The following is a 24,120-nucleotide window of genomic DNA, read 5'->3' as shown; positions in this document are numbered from 1 at the left end:
TATACCTACGTTTCTGTAAATAAGAGACCATAGATATTAAATCTGTAGGTATAAAATATGGTGTGCACGTTGGCTTAACTTTTTATTGAAAACGGAGCGTGGAATAGTACACGGAATGTTTATTACACATTCAAGTATAAAAAAATGTTCGATAAGTCAACTACATAGCACGAATTTCTATTTTAGAAGAATCAATATATTATGCGGTCATATTATAATATTGTAAAAAATAAGTAATTCGTAAATTGTGTACTACTTATTAAAAAAATTTAAAGATTCTTGAAATAGGAATTGGTATAAATTTATGATGGTATGTCAGATTGAAAATTAATTTTCAATACAACTGAGATTAAGTGACTATTTTGCATTAAAAACAATATTATTACAATAACGAAAACAATAATTGCACCAATGTATTATTTATTAAAATTTTAATTTTTGGAATTTTCATGTAAATGTAAGTTAGAATATAAGTACCATATAATATTTCCAAATAATTAATATTTAAAGAATGTCCTGTGTTGTGGTACGAATTACAATTTTTTCAAATGTGATCCACCTTTTTTTATTGTGAGTTGTTTTAGAAATTATGAATTTTTTGAAAATATTGATGTATAATTTGTATATAAATTGAAATATGAACCAGTATTTTCTGAGTTATTAAAATTGCAGTGCAAATAACTATAAGGGCAATAGTCCACGATAATAGGTTTTAAAGATATAGGAGCTTTAATGATTTGAAAATTATATAGTAAATAACAAAATTGATTAAAATTTTATAATTTGTAAAATTGTCCGAGTATTATAATAGTAATAAACTAATACTGGGTTGTATAAAAAAATAATTTAATTGTTCAATAAAATAAAAACTAATGAACTAATCATGGGCCACTAAATCATGTTTAAGGACCATTAGCTCTCTATTGATTCAATAAAACATGCTATTTTATGTTTATGTATACCATTAGTAAATAATTGTGGAGTAAGGAGTATTAATATACTCTTATTATTCAGTAGATACTGGCACATTAATAACTTAGAAACTACTTGTTTGAATTAAAATTTTAAAAAACATCAATATTCAAAATAAAAAAAAATCATCCACTTAACAATTTACAGTAAAAAATATAGTCACCTACTGAATAATTTTTAATTTTTAAATTTTATAAAAATCTAAGTTCTTAAAAATGATATGGTCAAAATAAAAATAATTAAACATATTTTAAATAAATGCATTATGAAATTATATCCTTTGGGAAAGTGTGGCTGGTGAATTATCCTGTTTATGACGGTTTTAAGCAGACCCACAGTTTTCTTTTCCTTTTGGATTAATTTATAAACCCGAGCTCATCTGATCCCGCATATTGTTACATATTATACAATTTTTGGTGAATTCCTCTATATGCTTTTACAACAATAAGTTAATTAATTTACATTTACGTTGTACAGAACCTTAAACGTACATGTTTTTTGTTTTTATATTTTAACCGATAAACGTTTGTAATGATATGACAATAGATTTTGTAATCAAGGAATGTAAGTTAAATGATTATATCTATAGTTGATTTTGTACGATTTATGTAATTACATGAAATATGTTTCTTGTTTCGTACACTACTACAAAAACACAGAGAAAGAGAAAGAAAAAGAGTGAAATTTACTTTGATGTACTCTAAGAGTAATTATTTTTTTTAAAGGCAAACCCCTATGTAGTATGTTCACTTATTATGATATCATATTATAGTCATAAACAGGATATTATGTGTATCGGGTATGTTATGTTATGTACATACAAGGCAGAAAAAACTGATAAATGTATTAACTTTCATTACAATCAGAGCATCATTTTTTTTTTTGATCTTTGATAATTATAAATATTAAAACAATTAAAAAATATCGATCGAAATACAATTTATTACAATGTAGTTTGTTTATTATATTGTCCAGAACTTTTTGTTACAACCTGTGTGTATATATGTATATATATACAAAATATAAAAATAGTGGCTTGGCGTGGCGCGTCGGCTGCTACCAGGGAGTAAGTAACGGCCACAACTACTAGCTCCCGGATGGGTGACCACCCGGGTTCAGGTGTTCGGGGTTTTGTTTTTCAACAGAGTAGTTTTTCAAGTAGCTAAACTAAATATTGTAATTTCATGTGTACATATGTGTATGAATACATTATTATGTTAAAATAATTTACTAAATATATATATTAGGATAATAATTACGTTTTATGAGAAATTAATTAATTAATCATAACAATATTATATATCATACCTAGCCACTTAGGTAATGGTATTAGCTTACGCCCCAGCACATCGTCCACGAAATCAGTTAAATATAATGTAGGTAATTACGTATACGGATGGAATGTTATCGAGTTTATAATTTAATTAATGTTATTATGTAGGTAAATAACTGCTGTACCTATATGACGACAAATAATGATAATATTATATTATACTGTATTGTACATTTTATACACAAACCTCGGCGAATTGCCAAAGTGTGGCTATATGAGTGCACTGTGCACTATTACTCTTGTGAAATGGATAACAAAGAGCGGCGGGTGTATGGCACAATCGAATACAACAAATATTGCAATAATCGTGCATATAATATAGGTAAAATATAATAACCATGAATAAATGATATGAACAAGACGTATATTACAATAATAATAAAAATAATATAATGTAGTATGATTTGAACCGATAACAAAAAAATCTCATTTCAACTAGAAAAATATAAAAAATTATTTTTATTGTGATGTCGACCGGGGAAAAAACTATTTTTGAACTATTATTTTTATACATTTGTTATTAAACTGCACCTGTACCCATAGGATTAGAATGCATTTCTTAGAAAATCTACATCTTAAAATAAAAAACTTTTTAGAAAAATTATATTTTAGAATACAAATTATTGTTACTAGTGTGGAATTACGATAAAGTTCCATTTCTGTGATCGAGAGTTGACGAGGAACATCAAAATACAAATTTTGAAATATAATACTGCGTTCTAATTTTTTTTTTTATTTATTAATAAAAATGAATATACCAGAAATATAATATTATGATTCTTTTACAGTGCTAATATAGTTTTATTTGTAAATGAATACACATAGGTATGCGGTAAACAAAATAAATATTTCCGAAAGTTTGCATTCTAAAAGTTTTATATTCTAAGACATGGCTTTTCTACAACTTGGAATTCTAACACATGACTTTCTAGAGCTTCAGTACTAAGCATAGGTTAGTGGTTGGTAGGTATTATTTAAATACTACGATCGACGTTTAAAGAACGTAAGCAACGACACTTTTACAGTCACCTAACCTAATTTTGCTATTAATTCAATTTTTTTCGACCCGAAACCGAAGATTTCCACACTGGGGATGTTAATCTTGAACAAATGACATCGATGAGCGGTCTGCGGAGGCTAAGGGTACTATTATCTCATTACTTGAATTTGTAACCATCGCCAAAACTATACTAATCGCGAAGTGGGTCTATAATAGTTTAATAAAACGATTTCTATGATTTTAATTATTGTACGATGATAGACTATGCAATGTAATGCACCAAGTATGCTCACCCTCTTTAATATTGATCGTTAATTCAAATATTTTTGAGGTTTTTTAGTATAGGTGCTTAAAAACCATCTTTCAAGATATTAGGATATTATGTTACTTTTAATATATCCTTAAGGGAGTGTCCCGTGACGATAAGAATCTCTTTTTTTTCAAATAAACATCAGCTCTTTTTCCTGTAAGTTGTTAAGCATACGGGGTTTTTATTTACTTAGGACATGAAGTTTCTTAGTTATTAAACTGTATATACTGAGGAAAATAATCCTCATTAATCCATCTATTATACAAAAAAGTTTTGGAAAATAGTTTTGTCGAATAATTACCATAGCAACCAATATTATTTTAATTTTATATTCTTAATATATTTACACATGGTCAATTATTCGATGTAAAAATCCTGGGTAAATCGGGATTGTGTGAAAATTTGAAAAGAAATTAATTAAAAATATTGAATTTGATGAGGCACCTTGTGTATCGTGTGCATTATATTTTATGTAAAATGTTAATAAATGTTAATAATTTAAAAAAATTATATTATTTTTCTTCCAGATTTTTTTTATCAGAGTTCTCAGCTTGCAAAAAAAAAGATCGAAGGGTTGGCGAGCGAAGCGAACAGACCGTAGGAGTTTTATTAAATAGAAGTAATATTAATTTGTCTTGTACTCATAATTATACTTGAACAGTTTATACGAATATTACAATAATATTCTAATATATTAAATGGTTCCAGTCGGTAATTTTCTAAGGAGTAAGCTGTAGGCAAATTATGTGGCAGGTAAATCCGGTCACACAATCCAAAGTTTAACAACCGAACGGTCTAAAAGTGATTTTTTTTTTTTGACAGGCTGGTATCAGTCTACTAACTGTTTTACATCTCGTCACAGCAGCCTTATATCTTTTAACCTGTATCACTATTTTTCTTATCACATAAAGTTTAATAATTCAAAAATTACTAGTTACTAGAACTAAGAAGTTTTTTTTTTAAAAATCGCCTGCTCAACAGTTCAAGGTTAAAAAAGCCGGTTGTAATTTGAAAAACAAAAGTTAGTGTCACCGCTGCCACAAAACATATTTCTTATACATAAATGACATAAAATAATATGTATTATATTATGTAAGTATCTCAAAATGAGATCTTATGAGTATTCATAAGTACTCAAAATATGTCTAAAAATCATTTAATGAATGCGTCGATAAAGGGAGAAAAATGGGGTGAGCACGGTAGCAGTGTAATTGTATAGAAGAATACTATTTTATGAGGAAAACGAGTGGCTATACAACACTTGTTTTCGACGACGAAAAACGAACGGCGTAGCTTGCACTTATTATATACTCGTACTCGCACAGCGACAATAATAATATTCTATTACGATTTCCGTCTGGTTTCGAGTGTGGTTTCGAGTGTGCGTTCGGGTTAAATGCATGTCTCCTCTTCGGTGCACCGCGGGTTATCTATCTGCTGCAGCGTTTCGGAGCCGAGTTGCACCTTGTTGCTGTTGCAGTTGGCGGCGGCGGCGGCAGAGGTGGGCTTGTTGTCGGGTCCCTGCACGGTCACCCTGAGCAACGTTTTGTAGCACTGCGCGTTCCCGTTGACCGGCGAGATCATCACCATCACGTCGGAGGCCGTGGACGGACGGCCACAACCACCTCCGCCGCCGCAACAGTCGGAGGATGGCGTGGCCGCGTAATGGTGATGGTGATGGTGATGCAGCGGTTCGGTCTGCAGGTTCCTGGTGGACCGGTGCACCACCGACTTGCGGCTGCACTCGGCGGTGCTGATGGTCGTGTTCAGCGGTATGGTCGTGTCCCGGAAGCTCGACTGCAGGTCCCTGGACATCCGGTTCCGCCGGTCGCCCGAGTACCCGCACAGAGTTTCCCGGAACGCTCGCCTGTACTTCATCGACATCAGGTTGTACAGGATCGGGTTGACCGTCGACGAGAAATAATAGAAACAACCGGCGATCGTGTACAGCAGCTCGTTGACCTGCGGGTAGTACGGCGAGTCCTTGGCGTACAGGTAGAGCAGCCGCTGCGCGTGAAACGGCGCCCAGCACAGGAAGAACGCGATGACGACGGCCGCTGAAAACCACGTGGTACATATTATTAAATAATTATGGTTTAATCAAACAATAAATTGAATGATTCATAGCACAACCCCTATATGGTGCTATGTTATAGTGTCATAGGTGAGTTATTCAAAATTATAATCATCCGATGCTCGCAGGCTGTTTATAGATCAGCTAATCTCACGTAGTCACGTGACTAGAGGTATTGCTTATATTGGGAATATAATTATGTTAAAGATATTGTGTAGGAACTCATCACTATAATTGTCATCAACCAGTCTTGTTAACAATACTTTTCAAATGTTTTCAGAATAGGTATTTAGGTGTCATGTGTGTTCGATCACTGTCTTTCAAAAGTATTTGAATATAAACAAAAATATATTTTAAAAGTAATCAAAGTACTTGACAAGTACTATTTTTTGTACATTAAAATGTTTGCATGTTCATCATGAATCTATGCTTAAAATTATTTATAATGATTTATATGAAATCACTACTTATTAAATACATTATTTAATTGGTTTGAGGATTTCAGACGTCACCTACGGTTGTCTAACTTAGTATAGTATACTGTCGAGTTAAAACTTCTGCTGGTAGATAGGTATAGATATACATTTTATTTATTGTTTCATGTACGTATTTGATGAAATCTTATAAATTCTTAAATGTATTATAAAATATTACTTTAAGAATAATTTTAAAAAAAAGGAAAAATTTTAGTTTTGAAATACAACTATAAAAAAAGAAAGTATTTAGTATTCTGGATTAAAATACAAGGACAACGTATTTTTAAGTACTTAAGTACAATTACTAATTAGTATTCAAATACTCGTACATACCTAACAAGATTGTGATCAACCGCTTCGGAGAAGCTAAAAGATTATAGCAGTCAATCACAACGGATGTGAATGGAATGAATTTGATTTCTGACTCTAGTTCGTGTGACCAAGAAAACCACACATAGAACATTATTTAAAATATTTTCTTTTATTAAATTCACCCAAATCATATTTTATTACTTTATAGTATACAGTTTATACCTAAAAATCACATGAATCATTGAAATAATCAAGTGTTATTCAAATTGCAATGTTACAGTGTTGGGGGGGGGGGAGTGCTGAAACTATTCACTTTATATTCTACACGATTAACTCATTCTAAGTAAATCACTAGCACACGAACTACATGTAGTATTTATCATTTCTGGAGTCAGATATAACACTGGAATAAAATAACGAAACAATCATTATTCGGAGGCGCTCATAGTCATGTTACTATTCTGGTTGATATCTCGATTAATACGGCTGTCAAGTAGTTTAGCAATACTTTATTTGAAGATTAAGTATAAGATATGAATTTTTTTAATTTATAGGATATTCATTTGGGGGCTAAGCATATTATTTCAACTCATCAAATATTATTGAAAGTTGATGGTGTATAACGATGTGTATAAACTTTAAATGTAACACTTTGACGATAATTACAAAATATCAATGTAGATCATAGTTGTAACATTCAAAACGATTTAACTTCGAAAGTTGATGTATTTTTTAATAATAATTCGACTTTTTGCGAGCAGAATATAACAAAATAATGAAATACAATGCTAAAAAAATAAAAACTGTACACGTCATAGTGTCCACTGATCATCAAATTATTATCATATTATTATGTATATGGTGACCAGAAAAATAGCAAATTTAAAAATTAAGTTTCTATTATATTAGAAATTTAGAAAATGCTCCACTATCTCCCCATAGAATATTGTCTCTCCACTATGTATTATGTCAATATACAATAACGACGTATAATGTTGATGTCGACAGTCGATACGAGTTTAGTTTACTAACTGAGGTTGTATTTTTACATAGAAATTTAAAATTATAAGATAATTACGCCTATCTACTGAAAAAAGTATAAACTACATGATATTCTAATGACTATGGACTGATAATTTGTATTTCAAAGTATTTTTTCATGTTGTCTAAATACTACATGTCTATGTCGACAGTCGATACGAGTTTAGTGAGAGTGTGTTTTTAAAGGCTTTTGTATATTGAAAATTACTCGAGATGATTACGCTTTCTGATAATAATTGTTACTACAAAGTATTTTGAAACTTAATTAGTATTTTTTTTTTGTGGTGGGCTCTCATTGTTTACCAAATATAAAGGAATTTTCCTTAGCTATTTTCTTTTTTTCCCCGGTTAACCGACAGCAGAATAAAGGCTCTGTTTGAAATGAAATTTTGAAATACATTTTAATGTAATTTTTTCGTAATTATAATATATATATTGTTCACACGAGTTGTCATTATACAAATATGTATCATCGCATATCCCATTTCGTTTCCAATTATTATTGCTTTTCAAATATTTTATTATCGGTTTTTAAAACGTTCCCTATTTTCTCCCGCATAAAAATGACGTTTTATAAAATAAATAACCAAAACTAAATGTGTATTTTCGACCAATTACGTGATTTATTTTTGTAAAAAATAACTACGGGAAAGCATGCATATGCCATTTAATTTTTGTTTTTTTTCTTAATCGAGTTATATAGTCATTATCAAAATGTAGTTCAAGGGTATAATATTTTATAGAACTCTCGTATATATAATCGTTGACAGATCTCAACATTTTTCTGCTCGGGTCATATAAATATAATCTATTTATCTTTTACGTCTGTAGAATTAATAAATATAATTGCAAAAGACGCATACTCTGTACATCGTGTAATACTTATTGCTATTAAAAATAATGAATAAACCACAAAGGAAAAGATTAAAAAAGTAGCGTACCATCATGCTACTCCATATTTTTCATCTGCAATGAAAATCTATGAATCATAAATATGTTTGTGGTGGAGAAATGCTGAACTTTGCCCATGGACTATTTCTTAAAAGATACCAATTGTCAATTGGCAATTAAAAATTTTTGTGTAGATATTCGTCAACATACCTATAGTTATTGATATTAATATCATCACAACAACCATCATTGTAACAATAATAAATGTTATGAGCGTTACAAAAATCCACCTCACAGAAATTGGTCAGAAAATAAAGTTGTAGCCAGCTCAAAAATAAATTACCATGTTAAAACAATCTCAATTCATCAAAACCAAGGTTATCGGTAGATGACCTCGATGAAAACATAAATAAGGGGCAATAGATATTATTGATATTTAGTTGGACACATAATATAATGTGTGTGAAAGTAAATTAGCACTGTACTACTATACCTACTCGACAATATTAATAACATTAATAGTAATAATAGTAATAATAATAATAAAAACAACGGCGATAAAGATTACTCTGCGTGTAATGAATTTGCAATAATATAGTTACCCAGCATCCTGACAATTGACTTTTTCGATTGAATCTGTTTGGTCTCCCCGTGCACGTTGCCCTTCATTTGTTTTCCCAGCGAGTGCCTGGAACTCTGTCTGATCTGGAGCCCAATGAGCACATACAGCACAATGATGATCATCATCGGGACTAGAAAGAAGAGCAGCGAGCTCAATTCGTACACGGGCACTCCTGTCGGCACGTTCTTATCCAGCATCGCACAAAATGCGCTCTCGTACAACGGAAATCCTGACCCTTGAATAATATATATAATAACATCATGTAATTTGGTTTGGTAATTATTATAATATTCTCAGCAAAGTCGGGTACTGCTTGCAGTACGCGATTATTTACGCACGGAACATCTCCATTTGTATTCACGATTCGTACAAAGGCAAATCGCGTTTAAGTTTTAATAATGATCATAATAATAGTAATAAAACAGTTAATAGCAAAATATAAACGTATATCATCACGAAGCAAATATACAAAAACAACCCAATCGCATAATTTTATAATAATGTATGCAGAACAGGTGCAAGGAGATTACCTATTAGAGGTAAACACCATTTTTTTTTCGAAAAATATGAGACTACCATTTTTTGGAAATATCTTTGTTTACATAATTTGAATTCATTATATATGACAACACGCAACACGCATTGTGGTTGTTATTATACAAATTGTTTAAGATATAAGCTTTTTTGAATTATATAGTAGCATACATTTATTATTTCATATTCCAAAGTATAATATTTTTCTAAAAATTGAATTTTAAACGAGTGTAAGTTAGTTAGATTAGTAAAATTATGAGCAGGGTTCGAATTTTATAGCACTCAAAACTAGGTACTGAAATTACGCCTAAAAACAAATCAAATAGTGAAAAAAATTGTAGTATTACAATTGTTTTTTATTTATTGTCTTAAAATAACATTAATGAAGGCATTGATTGAATGCATTAAATATTTTAATTGAGGGTATTTTTCTCATATTTTCAAAATTCCGATAATTAAAAGACACGTGAAATAAATTGAATTCAATGCATAACTATTAGTAAATAACTGCACCAAAAGTGGGAAAATTGCAGTAAAAAAGTCTTTAGTGCTTAAAATATGGAATTTAAAATTTTATACTCGGCGTCTTTGATGATGGCTGGACGCATAAAACACTTTTATAGCTTACTCATCTATAGTTCTAACTTCTATTTAGAACTGTTATTTATAATATAGGTTATTATAGTAATTACCTAGGTAATGTTATTAAATTCGAGTTTAAGTAAAAAGCATTTCAATTGTAGATGAGTAGAGTAGTGACTAGTGTAATAGAATTTTGCGGCGTATCTACCTAGCCTAAATGCCATTTCACGTCACTCGTCTAAACTAGTTCAAAGTTTTAAGTTTTTGAATATAAAAATTCCCAGAATATGAAATTAAAAATATATGCTGTTTTCTCCATTCGTATAACAATATTGTGTAGAATCTGAAAATAATGAATTTAATGAAAATAAACCGATAAATTAGTACCAATATTGGTAATCATTCAATAAAAGTATGATATTAGTGAGACCTAAATGTGATTCTCATGGCAACATTGGAAAAATCTCTAAAAACTCACATGACTCTCAACCTGTTGATATAAAGTGACAACATTTGAATTCATATGAATACTTAGCCAAAAATATAATAATGTAATATATTAATTAGTATTAATTAACTTAATTCAATATTTAAATTAGCTTTGCAGACCCTCTGAGATGTTTGATTTTTCTTTCTTGGCAATGTCAATAAAATTGGAATGGGAATAAAATATAAAATCTACAGTAGCTACTAGAAATAAATTATTTAAGTATGATGTTTGCTCATTTGTTGTGACTTAGCTCTTATTGTTTCTGTGTGGAAAAATTTTTAAATAATACATCACTGGTCACTGCATAGTCCTTAATTAATTAAAGTCTATAGTTTTGTCACCTCCTTGATAGAAATGACTAATCAAATTAAATAATTTTTTCCGACTGTTTTATTAGATTTTCAGAGTATATAGTATATTATTATTAGCTAAAATTTCTCTGAGATTAGATATTTCTGATTGTATCCTTACAAGGATGGCATTTAGTTAATCGAGTAGATTGCCTAATTCCAAGCTACACAATATCCTCCAATAACACTATTCTAGTGCTGTATCGTTTGTCACAGGTATTGAGGTATAAATAAGCATACTTTTTATGTCTATTTTTGATTAGTCGTCTCTCGTATTCTAAGAAACGTAGAGATTTGCAACTGTATTCAAGTTATTTGTAAACTATATTTAATGCTCTTTAGATAATGTTGTATGTCTTAATTTTCAATGCATTTTATCGTTTAGAACGGAATGATAAAAAAACCAACAACGCCTGTAAACTGTTCTTGTGCACTTTAGTGCGCTCTGGTGGATGCTACAAATTTGGACTTTTTGTTTTCTCTCCGGTCGGCTGTGCTCGGCGCCCTTACTTCGGTGTTCATGTATAATTATTATGTGTTGGTTGCTGTGGTCAAGTCAATTAGGTGCTATAACGTAAGATAGAAAATAATGTTAGCCCCCCCCCCCCCAAAAAAAAATACATCGTTGTAATGATCTAATTTTTGTTTTTTAACAACTTCAAATAATTATGCAGGAATAAATATTACCAAAAACTTTAATACTTTTCGGGAAAATGAGAGTGTTTACCATTAGTAGAGTCGCCTTGTAACCCTACACATTACGTACCCATAAAAATCCAACAATAATATTACATATATAAATATATTTAATACCCACAGAATATCATTATTCATCATAAATATATTATAATGTGAAATAATAAAATAATACCTACACCACATTTTTTTAAAAATTCAGACGAGTCTCGGTAACTCGAATTTTTTTTGTGTCTCTTGATTTTTAGGTTGTGTTTAGAGAATATTATTCAAAAATTACGGAAGTTGAATTTATTTTTATTTCCTTGAGATTCGAGTTATTGAGACTGGAGTTATATTATATTAACTTGAGGTATAGTTTTGTTTAATCAGTTTTTGGTGTAGGTACCTATCTCATATTCCTATAGAATAGTCGCAGTCATTTTAAGGATACTTTTAAAATATATTCAGAATACTTATTTAAATACTTGGTGTAATTTGTACTCGAAATATAAATTCGAATACTGTCTTTCAAAAGTATTTAAACATAAATAGTAAATACATTAAATACATTTTAAAAGTATTTAAGATACACTTGTCAATTAGTATTTGACAGGTATATTAAATACCAAAAAACAAAATACAAATATTTAAATACCTACTCAACAATACTGAAATTAGCTATAAACTAATACAATTGTGATGAAATTAATAATAATTCAATTGCAAAATCGGTCAATTACCCGGTGGATAATCCACATAGTCGACCGTGGTGAACATGGCGAACGGTAGTGCAGCGAAAAACGAAATCACCCAAACGACTGCGATGATCCGGATGGCTCTCTTCAACCCGGACATGGCATACGAATGAAGTGGATGACAGATGGCTAAGTACCTTTCCATCGAAAATGCCACGATGGTCAACACTGATGTGTACGAAGTCCTGTACCGGATATAATAATAATAATAATAATAATAGATGAATCATGACGTACCTTGTTGAATACATTGTTGTGTGCGTTTAGGCGGGTGTGACAAATGTAAAGTGACAATATAAATTATTATCTTGCAGGTGTAATTGAACGATAAGAAATCATATGGCATTATTGAATCCCCGAAAAAATAACCCCAGAAATTTAGACCCCTAAAAAATAACTTTATAACACAAATTATGTGTGTCCCTAACACATATTACATTCACTCGGTTTCAATGCCAGTCTATGTATGAATTAAAAATAAACAAACAGTCCACTTTTTTAGTCATAACAAATTTGTATTACATACAATGTCAATAATAATTTATAAATAAAAAACAATTAGTCATTTTTTTTAAATTCATAATACGTCAGTAGTTATTATACTGACAGGCCGTCTCCTCTCCAAATCGTTTCTGTCGTAGGTATATAAAATGATTAACATAACAAATTTAACAACAAAAAATTCGAAGTTCAAAATATATTTCAAAACATTTTTTTCAGTGGTTATTTCGTTGTAATATAAAAACATTATTTGGAGAGACTTAAAATGTTACTTATTAGTTATTACTAAACATTGTACTATACTCAGTGACATACCAATATATATTTAGATTAATTGTAGGTTATTACCTATTTACATCATGAACCTATTCTCATCAATGTTCTACGGTAACTGGTGGGTGTAGTACTGACTCAGTAGTTAATAACAATATTATAGGTAGTCAATAATAATTTAATGTGATGAAATTATCTACGCTATTTTAATAATTAAATATAAATCATTATAATTGTCTATCGTCGTCAATTATCGATCATTGAATTAAAATGTAACACATCCATTACAAGTAAACCTTTTATAGGGAGAGGGGGTGGGAGGGGTTTCTTTTTAGTGTTTTAATTTCTGTGATTATTTTTTCATGGCACCAACGACAGGTGACCATAACATTATATGGGCATTGTATGTTTACCGATGATTAAAGTTTACTTAAATAATTTAAAATTGGTAATTTTCAATAAATATATTCGTTGAACTTGACAATGCAAAGAATTATAATATAATGTTTTATTAAAGTTAGACTACTCAGTTGACTACATGAAAAAAGAAATTAGTTGTATATAAATCTACTCAAATAAATCCGCAATAAAATAATATCACTTTGGGTTCTACCAATGGATGGCCTTCCTCCTCATTAAATTCATGTCTCACCTGTATATTTTGTCATCATATTCACTTATTTCTCTTCGATAGTACAGGTTGTTTATTTTTTTAATAAAAAAAAAATATATATTTATATTTGTAAATCATACCCCACAACTCAAAAATACTCCATTGTGTTTTTAATCATAATTTTGGTTAGGTTTATTTTTGTCGACCCACACAAGCCTATGCCTATCTTATGTATTTGAAATTTCAATCAGTGTAAAATCGTTATATATTATACTTTAATAATCTTTTCTTTTTAACAATGTCGCTTAGGTACTTACATTTCTGAAACTAATGCTCGAAATTTACAGAGAACTTCGCCCAATGGCCATGGATATTGTTGCCAGTACACGCTGAGATCATTAGGCAGTCCTAAAACAAAAAACCAATTTCATTTTTTTAGTAGAATATCAGTAAGGTTAGGTTAAAATAATTTCGAAGGACGTATAAAAATAGTATAATTAGAACAGGGATTTGACGACTTGTAGTTCTTATTTTGGTGTTCTAGAATTTAGCTTATTGAGAGAAAAATGTGTTTTGGGCATATTGATAATAATGTCAATGTAAGTTTTAGTTTGCATCATTTTTTTCAACAAAAACTTTAAATGTTCAAAACATTTTTCATAAGTTGTTGAACTTTGATAAAATTTCATACGAAATCAATTGTTGTAATAAAATCTAAAATATATTGGTATTGACATATTATATAGTTGTGGGGAAATAGAAGCGAAAGAGTATTAGATGAGTACGATGTCGACCGCCGTTTTCATGTCTAAAAATAATTAAAGAGGCATTATGACAATATTTCTTTTATAGTTTTTCTTTGTTTCTGCCATTTTTAAAGTATTATTTTAAAAAAAAGTACATTTCGGGAATAATACATTTTTTTTTACCTTTTAGGCTCTTATAATGACTTATATAGAAATAAATGTTAAACACATTATTGAGATTTTTAAATAATATTTTCATTTTTTATTGCGAGTTGTTTTTAATTTTTCAGAGCATTTAAATCCCAGGTCCGCATATTATAACGTTTATCCTATTATATATCGATAATATTTTAATGTGGAATACTGTACTTTGCTGCACATTTTTAAACAAAATTGAATCCACATAATCGCCTTTTTATTGGAAGCTGATTTTGTCATTTAATAATTTTAATTGCATTTTATCATAGTTATATTGTGTTAATAATTTAATTGTCAATTTGTAATAGCCCTGTACTAATAGCTAATGAAAATAATACAATTCAGTTAAAAGTACAATTCTTTAAATATTTGTGTGAGTAACATGGTATTGTAGTTTGATTTAATCGTTTTATTCGCACTTTTGGATCTATTCACATTTTTTCAATAGTATTATAATATTATATATAAACAGACATCTCGATTTATGAAAAGTTATTTGACAATAGCAAAAATAGTTGTAATAATTGGTTTGAAATGGGTTATTATTATTGTTGTTTAATAAACGACACAAATATTATTCAACGATATATTTTAAAATTTAAAACATTTAATTTATACGTGTATTACTGTTAGTGTTATTATTAATAATTGCGGTGATCACACTGATTAAGTGCTACCAGTATTAGTAATAATATGTACCTATTCGTTACACATTTGCGTGTGTAGATTTTAGTCTCGACGGAGGGCTTATTGAAGGTATAGCAGATATATAGTGTAGTCATCAATATTTAAGCGATCTACATAAAATTTAATTTTGAGCTTAACTATTGGTCCTAACCCAACCATTGAGAAAAAATTTGGTAAGGACCTAACCGTAGGAAATATTAACAAACAATATTGAACTCATACTTTGAAAACTATGGCCATTATCGTTTTGTAGAGGTGTTACGATTGGTTTAGAAACATGTTAGTATGTGGGGCGAGGATTCGTTAAACGCCCGGGCGGTCACCCATCCGAGAGCTAGTGACGCCGGACTATGCTTGACAGCTGCTGCGCATATCAGTGACTGCGACCGCCATCATAATGCTAAACCAGGAACTATTTAACATTCATACAATTTTTATTTATTGTATTTGTGTATTTGTATTACTGTATTGCTATTGTTATTCATTATTAAGGTGATTTTTCTAATTAGTAGTGATCACGTATTACCTGTAGATACTCGTAGTAATACGTATTCGTTACATATTTGTATGTACTGATTTTTGTCTCGATGGAGTGTATGCAGGGTGTACCACTAAATTAAAAAAATGTTAACAATTGGCCCGTCATTAATGCTCCAATGCGCCGTCATAATTGATTTATACATTATGATTTCATGTAGGGAATATAATTTATAAATAAAATAAATATTTTTTTCAAGTTTTTGTATATTTTTGGCTTATTAGGTTTATTAATTATACTTTTTTTGCCTTTTTTTCAAATAATAGTGAAATGGCTTTAGCTGGTTGCTATAATTGCTTATAAGCTTTTAATTCTTTGAATTGCTAGGTAGCTATTTTAAAAGTTGCATTAGTTGTTATGCGTTTCGATTAGAATTATAAAAGGGAAGGAAAGAATATTTATATAGGTTTGCATAGGTTACCTACATTTATATGTATGTTGAACCAACATCAATTTATTATCATATTGTCTAACACGTCTATTGAATATAGATTATTAGATTGTTATAATTGTTATACTTTAAAATTCATAGGTGATAAGTAATAACTGTTGTGGTGTGAATTACAATATTAGAACTATGATGGAGTGAAATTAGATTTAACCATTTTGAGTTCTATTATTACACTCAAATAAATATTTGATGTAACAATATCTTAAACTCGAAGAGGAGTATAATACCAATACCAATACGATTGTGTTACTATATTAAGCAGCGTTCACGTATATGGCCTTCTCTAAATTTGTAGTCAAACTATTGTTATTACGATGTTCTTAATAATAATAACAAAATAAACACTACTAACGCTTTTTCAAAATATCTTATTTTTGTACGCTAAGGTCAGAATCACATTGTTCAAATCTTAAATAAGCTGATTTTGAAATTGTCAACTAAGAAATGTAATTATAATGTTGTAATAATAAATTCAAAAACTGATTGATATTGACAATGTTTTTAATACTATGCATAATTGTTTTGCGTTAAAACAAATTATAAAATTAAAAAAGTATTAATAGAATCCATTTATAATCAATTTAATATCTTATATGTCACTATATTATAAATTAAGATCATGTGCCTAAATGTACTCCAAAATAAATAGGTTTCGATTTTTATCCCCAAAATAGTGAGATTGAATATTTTGAAAAACAATATTACTGCAGTAGAATAAATTTAGAATAAATTAGAATAAAGTATTATCATGATAAATAGTATTTTTATTTTATTTTTTAATCTTTTGCTTTGGATGCAGGGTTTATCAGTTTTATACATTATATTTTAATTATTTATGATAACAACTCGATTAAATATCGATTGGACTTATAACTATTTGTTTGCGTTTATCATAAGTATTATTATTACAGTTAAAATTAAAAAAAAATTATACATAACAATACGATTCAATATTCGATTATTTTTTGTTAAATATACAATTAAGTACACAGGACTTGTTACAATAGTGTGGACTTATGTAAATGTAAAATATAAATATAAATATTTTTGTTATGATATGACATAAAGCAAAATAATTTTTAAATTGAAAAAAGTGCATTAATTATTATTTATTATAGCACAATACTATAATAGGCTTTGTGCAGAGAACACAAACAAAACAACTGTTTTTCATACATTATATTATTTTATTATAGCACGGAATTCAATTTTCTAAGCATACAAATACCAAAAAAAATAAATATCATGAATTTAAATATAAAAGTAGCCATTTTTTTAAAAATTTTAACTTTCATTGTTCATTTTTTTTGTTATATTTCCGGAAAGCTGTGCTTTTGAACATAAATTATTTAAGCTTATAATTTGAACCATAAAAATTATGAAAATAACTATCTTAATACATATATTTTAATAGAATATTTTGTAATTATAAATATATTTTATTATGAGCCCTATTTTATGTTTAAGACTAAGTCCAGGTAAGAGACCCCTAGGTTAGGCTACCTTCATAATATATTTAATTTCTAAAACTGTACACCATCATCATAGTTGTATAAATTATTTTCAAGCTGTATTATTGTGTAATTTCATCATTATAATACTAATTATTTTAATTTTTACCATTTATAAAGTCAGCTAAATAAAGTCATACACAGGAAGAATAAACAGGAAGAATAAAAATATAATTGCAATGTATTTTTACATCGTGTTTTTTTTATTCAGCCAGACCATAGCTCTAATTAGAATATTTTAACAAGTCTACATGTACATTGTTTAATTTTTAATCAATTTAATTGTAGTATAGTTAGGTATAAAATAAGGTGTATAATAAACAAAAGTTATTTCGTAAACATTTTTTACACATCATTTCGAGTACTTAAAATATAATATACCTGATCTCTTAATTTATTTTTTGTGATTTTTGGACCTCACATTTTTTTTCAAATACCGACCAGTAACCACTTTTGTAAGTTTCATATTTTTAATATTTTTAATATTTTGATTTATATTAATATATTTATAATAGAAATATATTAATATTTTTGTATATAGTGGATCGGCCAATTTGTTATAATGGAAAAAAATGATGATTATTTTTATAAATTTAAGAAATATATAATTTAAATGTATTCGATTTATAAATAAAAGTAGGTAACTATAAAAATGGTGAAAAACTTGATGTTTAATTTCCACGAATTTCTTAGAAGTAACTTATTTAAAATTATGTTAAAATTTAAAAACCAACTGATATTTTCACATAATAAGAATTATCAGAATTGAGTTTATAAAATTTGTTTGGATATAAAATTATTGTATATTTCTAATGTTATTACTAGGTGTCGTAATCTTTTTTTTTTTAATAATGTTTATAACTTTTTGTTTATATATTGTAATAGTCGAGATATAATAATTTATAGATGTGAAAAAAAAATTGCATGGTATAATATCTATTTTTCCCACGAATTCGCTGTTAGGCTTCAATCTTCAAATATTGTATTTAGGTATATAATAAAAAAAACTGTATTATAATAGGAACAAATCATGTACAACAAGGACTATGATGATGAATGGGAAACCGACCACCCGACTACAGACAAATTGTTATCATAAGGTAATAACAATAAAGTGGCCTGTACATATTTTCGTAGAACACATCCATCACTTGTATGTCATGCCGACTGAAACCTAAGACAGATTGCAAGAGGAAAAAAATAACAAATCAAACAAATATAGTAGAAGCGTATTACCTACGACGTTGTACTCCAAAAAACGTATTATATACGTAATAATAATATGATTACGATGATGACGACGACGACGACGACGACGATGATGTATTGTTTATTCCGTAATAGAATTCGTAACAATATTATATTGAATACCAAGCGATGACAGCGATTTAAATTTCAAAACGTAAAAATATACTTTATTATTATATATTATTATGTCACTGTTGTACAACGCTCATATCCATAACGCCAGACATGGGTATGTGGGCGTACGCTTTCAACGTGACTTTTCAATTTTTTTTTTCCATCCCACGAGTTCTATTTTCTTGGCATTCCAAAAGAAGATACCTGGTTACATGGTATTTATTTGTATTGATATTGCTCGGTTTCCAAAATATTATCGCCATAACTGTAATCACACGGCGTCTTGGATATGCAATTTGACTACATCACATTCGAAGGCTTATTAATTTTCTATTACATTTTTCTTTTTCTTTCAAATTTTGAACCGATAGTAATATTATAGGTAGGATCTGTGTTAACATCACTACCTTAAGTCCACTTACCTATTTCATATTATTATAATAACAATATATTTTTTTTATGTTTTTTTGATTATCATGAAATATATTATAATTTCAATTTAATGAGTTTTTTTTATTTCAAACTGTATTGTCTTCGATGAGAACTTTCATACATTTTAAATGATTTAATAACTAACCGAATAATAAAAAAAAAATTCTAAAACTAAAATCTATTATTCTCAATGTATTGTTAACATTATTAAAGTACTGATTTTTACAGCATTTTCTTTTTTTCTACCAGTTTGAAACGAAGTATATTAGCTCTTAATAATATGATTCATTGAACATAGTATATATGCACATGATTTTATTTTTATTTTTATTATTTTTAATGTTGTTATAAAACTTAAATCAAGTCAATGTAAGTATTAATTTATTATTTAAAAAACCTCATAATATTTTTTTTTCAATTTTCCAACAAAGTGAAATTGGTTATCAATAAAAAACAGCTTTTGAAATTAATGGACATTTTATTGAGCATTTGAGTAGATAAAATATATACAATAACTTATCTGAAAGATATTGAAGATTTAATTTATTTAACAATTTCTACTGATTCTTCAGTTGTTGTAGAACGTAGTTTTTAAAAATTAACAAAGATAATTTATTGCTTGATTTCCGTGAAAGAAAAAATTGTATTTTAAAGCTTGAAAAATCCAAAGATTATCATTAAAATACCGTTTTATATTTTATTGATTTTTATAAATTAACTGACTTTGTATTAAGTGTACAACTTAATATTAGAAGAAAAACACCTAAATGTGTATCTTTTCTCTTTTATTAGAATAAAATATTTTTTGAAGAGTTGTAAATTAAGCAATAAATACTTATACCTACCTATGAAAACTAAAAAGTAATAAAGACAATCATTAATAAGACAAATCCATTTTTATAGCTTTTTAAACTTGTTTTTACGGGATTTAGAGGTTGAATACTTTACTTTAAATGCTTTTTCTATAGTTATTGTTTTTAGTACTTCAAAGTCTGTTCTCTAATAATTTCATTAAGTACTCATTATAATGAGTATATTGGGTAATTTTATAATATCATTATATTTTTTTTTTTAGTATCTCAACTTATTTGTTTTTATGGTTCTGTATTTATTTACTGTGTTGTAATTTTATAAGTTTATAATATATATAGGTACCTATAACATAACTATTTTAAGGCAGCAGAGTTGCAATAGATTTATATTTGATCAGTCGTTCGTCAATATATTTTGTCATTTGAATCTTATCTAATTGTCTATAGAAATTAATACTATCATAAGGTTATATGTTTCAAATATAATATTATTCATACGACAAATTATAAGTAATTAGGTGTAAATTTTTAATTGGAACTATTTGCATTGTAATCCAAAACTAATTAACAGTTTAACGATGTTACTCTCATTGTTACTTTCAAGATTGCTCTTGGAAGCTACCCAAAATCAGAGAAGCAAATTTGTATCTTGTAAGGTCTTGAACTTGCACAGCTTTTCTCTGAGTGTTTAATATAACCATTATTCCTATGATGATTATATATTTTCATTAGTTATTTGTGGCATCAGTATGTCGCAATAGTTTGTATGCTATGACTTTGTCAGCCATGGGATATTATAAGGTTTTTATAAAAGAAATACAATCCAAATTTTTTTCTCGATATTTGTTTTTATAAAAATTAATATCATATACTATTAATAACTTAAAATTGTTCGACTACTTGACTACAACCTTACATGCAAGTGTTATATTATTTCGAAGCACACTCGTCATTATTTTTGTGGCTTAAAACGGTATTGATAACGATGGACCAAATAATAATATTAGTTCCAAATTGTTGTGTTGTCTAATGCAATATGTTTTCTTTCCCATACCAAATTTGTTTAAGTTGTTTTGGCAGCATTAAGTTTTTAAAAATTAAAATCAAGGATTACGATTTCATTCGAGTGGTGCCGAAAAGCAGCTTATACACATCCAATTTACATATGTTTACTACTAATGGATGAGTGCCACTCTGTGTAGGGAGGAAGAGAGAAACATAAATGAACGTTTATGTGATTGCACAATAATGTTTATCCTGCAGTAGCAGAGTAAATGTATTTAATAATAATATAACTTTTTAACCTTACCTTATTCCGTACTTAATTACAAATTATAAATCATAGAGGTAGTTAAAATGTTAAATATTTTTTTTTTCATTTATTTATTTACTATTTTTTTTATATATACCTCGTTAATATTGTGCATATATTGTTTATTTTATTATATTTAGCTGTAAGATACTTTAATTGTTGAGCTAAATTTTTTATAAAGGCTAATAAAAAAAAAATTTAAATGTGTGGTGGTATCTATATTTGATACCAGATTCTCGATTGTTATTTTTTTCTATAAAATAGAATTGAAGCTATTTTGAAGCGCATGCAGGGGTAGACTAGGAATAAATATCGGCCTCTGGAAAACAGGGAATTCGGCCCAAGCATTATTTATCTTTATTTTCTTAGCTTTCAACATAAAAATTGGCCAAAACATTAAAATCAAAAAATAGGTTTTGTAATTTAACACTCTTTTAGGTATTTGTTCCCTTTTAATTAATTAGTTACAGAATTGATACAGTTATTATTAAAGACACTATAATATATACTTTCATTTAACCGTCCCAAATTTATTCAAGCAGCCCAAATTATCACTGGTCCAAGTGGGAATTTCCGTCTACCATAGTAGCCAATTCACCCCGTACACAGGAACTTTGTTACTGTTCGAAGTTGATTTTTGTAGCTTTAAAACGGTGACGATAACGATGGACCTTATAATTACAAGTTTCCTTCCCCATAATATATTTGCTCAGGTCATTTTGGTAGCATCATGTTTTTAAAATTAAATTCAAGGATTACGACTCTATTCATCAGTTGCCGAAAAACAGTTGTTTATAAGTGACCAATTTACATATGTTTTGACCGATGAATGAGTGCACATACTGAGCGTGGGAGGAAACATAAATGAACGATTAAACGAGTACGCTATTATGTTTATCCCGCAGCAGCAGAGTAAATTTATTAAATGATAATGTAACTTTTGTAGGTACTCAATTAAACATTGCAAATCATAACGGTAATTAAAATGTTAAATGGTGCCTATACCGGATACCAGATTTTCAAAAATAATTGTATTCGACGTAACCTGCTAATGCATCATCATCGGGGATGGTTACCCGGCGTTTATTATTAATTTATCGCCCCGTTTTGTTATTTCCACACACCCAAACAGTACATAAAATATATAATACGCACTCATATTGTATTGCATGCGGATCCTAAACAATCTGGCTAATCTGAAGTCTGGTCCGAGATGTAAACAATAATATGGTTCTGGCAATATGATATATGTAGTCCCATTACGTGTACACCCTCAGCTCAATAAAATCGACCAACGGATGTCTATATTATATTGTTTTTGGTGTTATTGTAATTCGTGCTGCCGCGAGTGATAAGTCATAATAAATCGCATTGTTTTTGAAAGCGAAAACACGATATACGTCGACCGCATAAAATATAAGAACAGAAAATCCACCTAAAAAATATAAATAGTAAAAACTTTTTTTTTGTTTACAGACGCTGTAATAAAAAAATTATGTATCCACTGCACGAGAACACAATTAATAATTAATAATGATTAGGTATTATAATCAGTGGCGTATCCAGAATTCTTTTTTGAGGGAGGAGGCGAGTTTACAGCCCTGACCTCTCTTAGATACGCCACTGTTTATAATAATACTATAATTTACAATTGAACAAGAAAAAAATAATTTTTTTAATGACCTACCTACTTGATCACAACTATATAACGTATCGGCTTTTAGTGCTTATGTCGATAATACGGTTAATTTTTTTTTTAACAAGCTGTTATTATGTATGGTTATTTGCCAAGCATACTCACCACCATTTTTTTGTTTGATATTAAATGATTCAAATTCTGATTTTTAGAATTTTTATATATACTTTAGAACCATTTTTTTCAAATTTCGGAATTGTCTTTATTATTTAATGAGTGTCATGTGGACATACACATTTCTGATTTTCAAATGAGAAACTCGCTTTTTTACTGTTATTTATTTAGTCTTTTTAAAATTTGATGTAGGTAATTAATAGTTCAAAATTCAAACGAGTAATTTCTTGGTTATTAACATATTTGTTCTGAGGTTATTAGTTCTTAAAAACGGTTTTTCAAAATATAAAATATTTGAGTGTAGATCAACTATTTATTATACGTTGTCCAATTTTACAAATAATTAATGTTGATATATTAATCTAAAAGATCACTAAAATTGCAAAATCACCAAATCCCTCATATTATCATACAAACCAATTATCGTGAATCTATTACGCTTAGCAAGAAAATT

General features: G+C 28.5%; 1 protein-coding gene across 1 annotated transcript in view; it reads right to left on the bottom strand.

Annotated features, from left to right (window-relative positions):
• Nucleotides 1–3,091: 3,091 nt before the first annotated feature.
• LOC111027555 (neuropeptides capa receptor-like) overlaps nucleotides 3,092–24,120 on the bottom strand; it is a 133,816-nt gene continuing 112,787 nt past the window's right edge. Inside the window, exons 3-6 of the mRNA XM_022305958.1 lie at nucleotides 14,125–14,215; nucleotides 12,406–12,605; nucleotides 9,012–9,266; nucleotides 3,092–5,672 (exon numbers count right to left, since the gene is read on the bottom strand). Of these exons, the coding sequence (XP_022161650.1) occupies nucleotides 5,008–5,672; nucleotides 9,012–9,266; nucleotides 12,406–12,605; nucleotides 14,125–14,215 (1,211 nt within the window). The 3' untranslated portion in view covers nucleotides 3,092–5,007. The remainder of the gene's footprint in view (nucleotides 5,673–9,011; nucleotides 9,267–12,405; nucleotides 12,606–14,124; nucleotides 14,216–24,120) is intronic.

Source organism: Myzus persicae, unplaced genomic scaffold (genome assembly GCF_001856785.1).
Source record: "Myzus persicae strain clone G006 unplaced genomic scaffold, MPER_G0061.0, whole genome shotgun sequence".
In the NCBI taxonomy this organism is placed as follows: Eukaryota; Metazoa; Arthropoda; class Insecta; order Hemiptera; family Aphididae; genus Myzus; species Myzus persicae.
The sequence above is the reverse complement of the archived record's forward strand: the minus strand, read 5'-3'. Positions and strand labels throughout refer to the sequence as shown.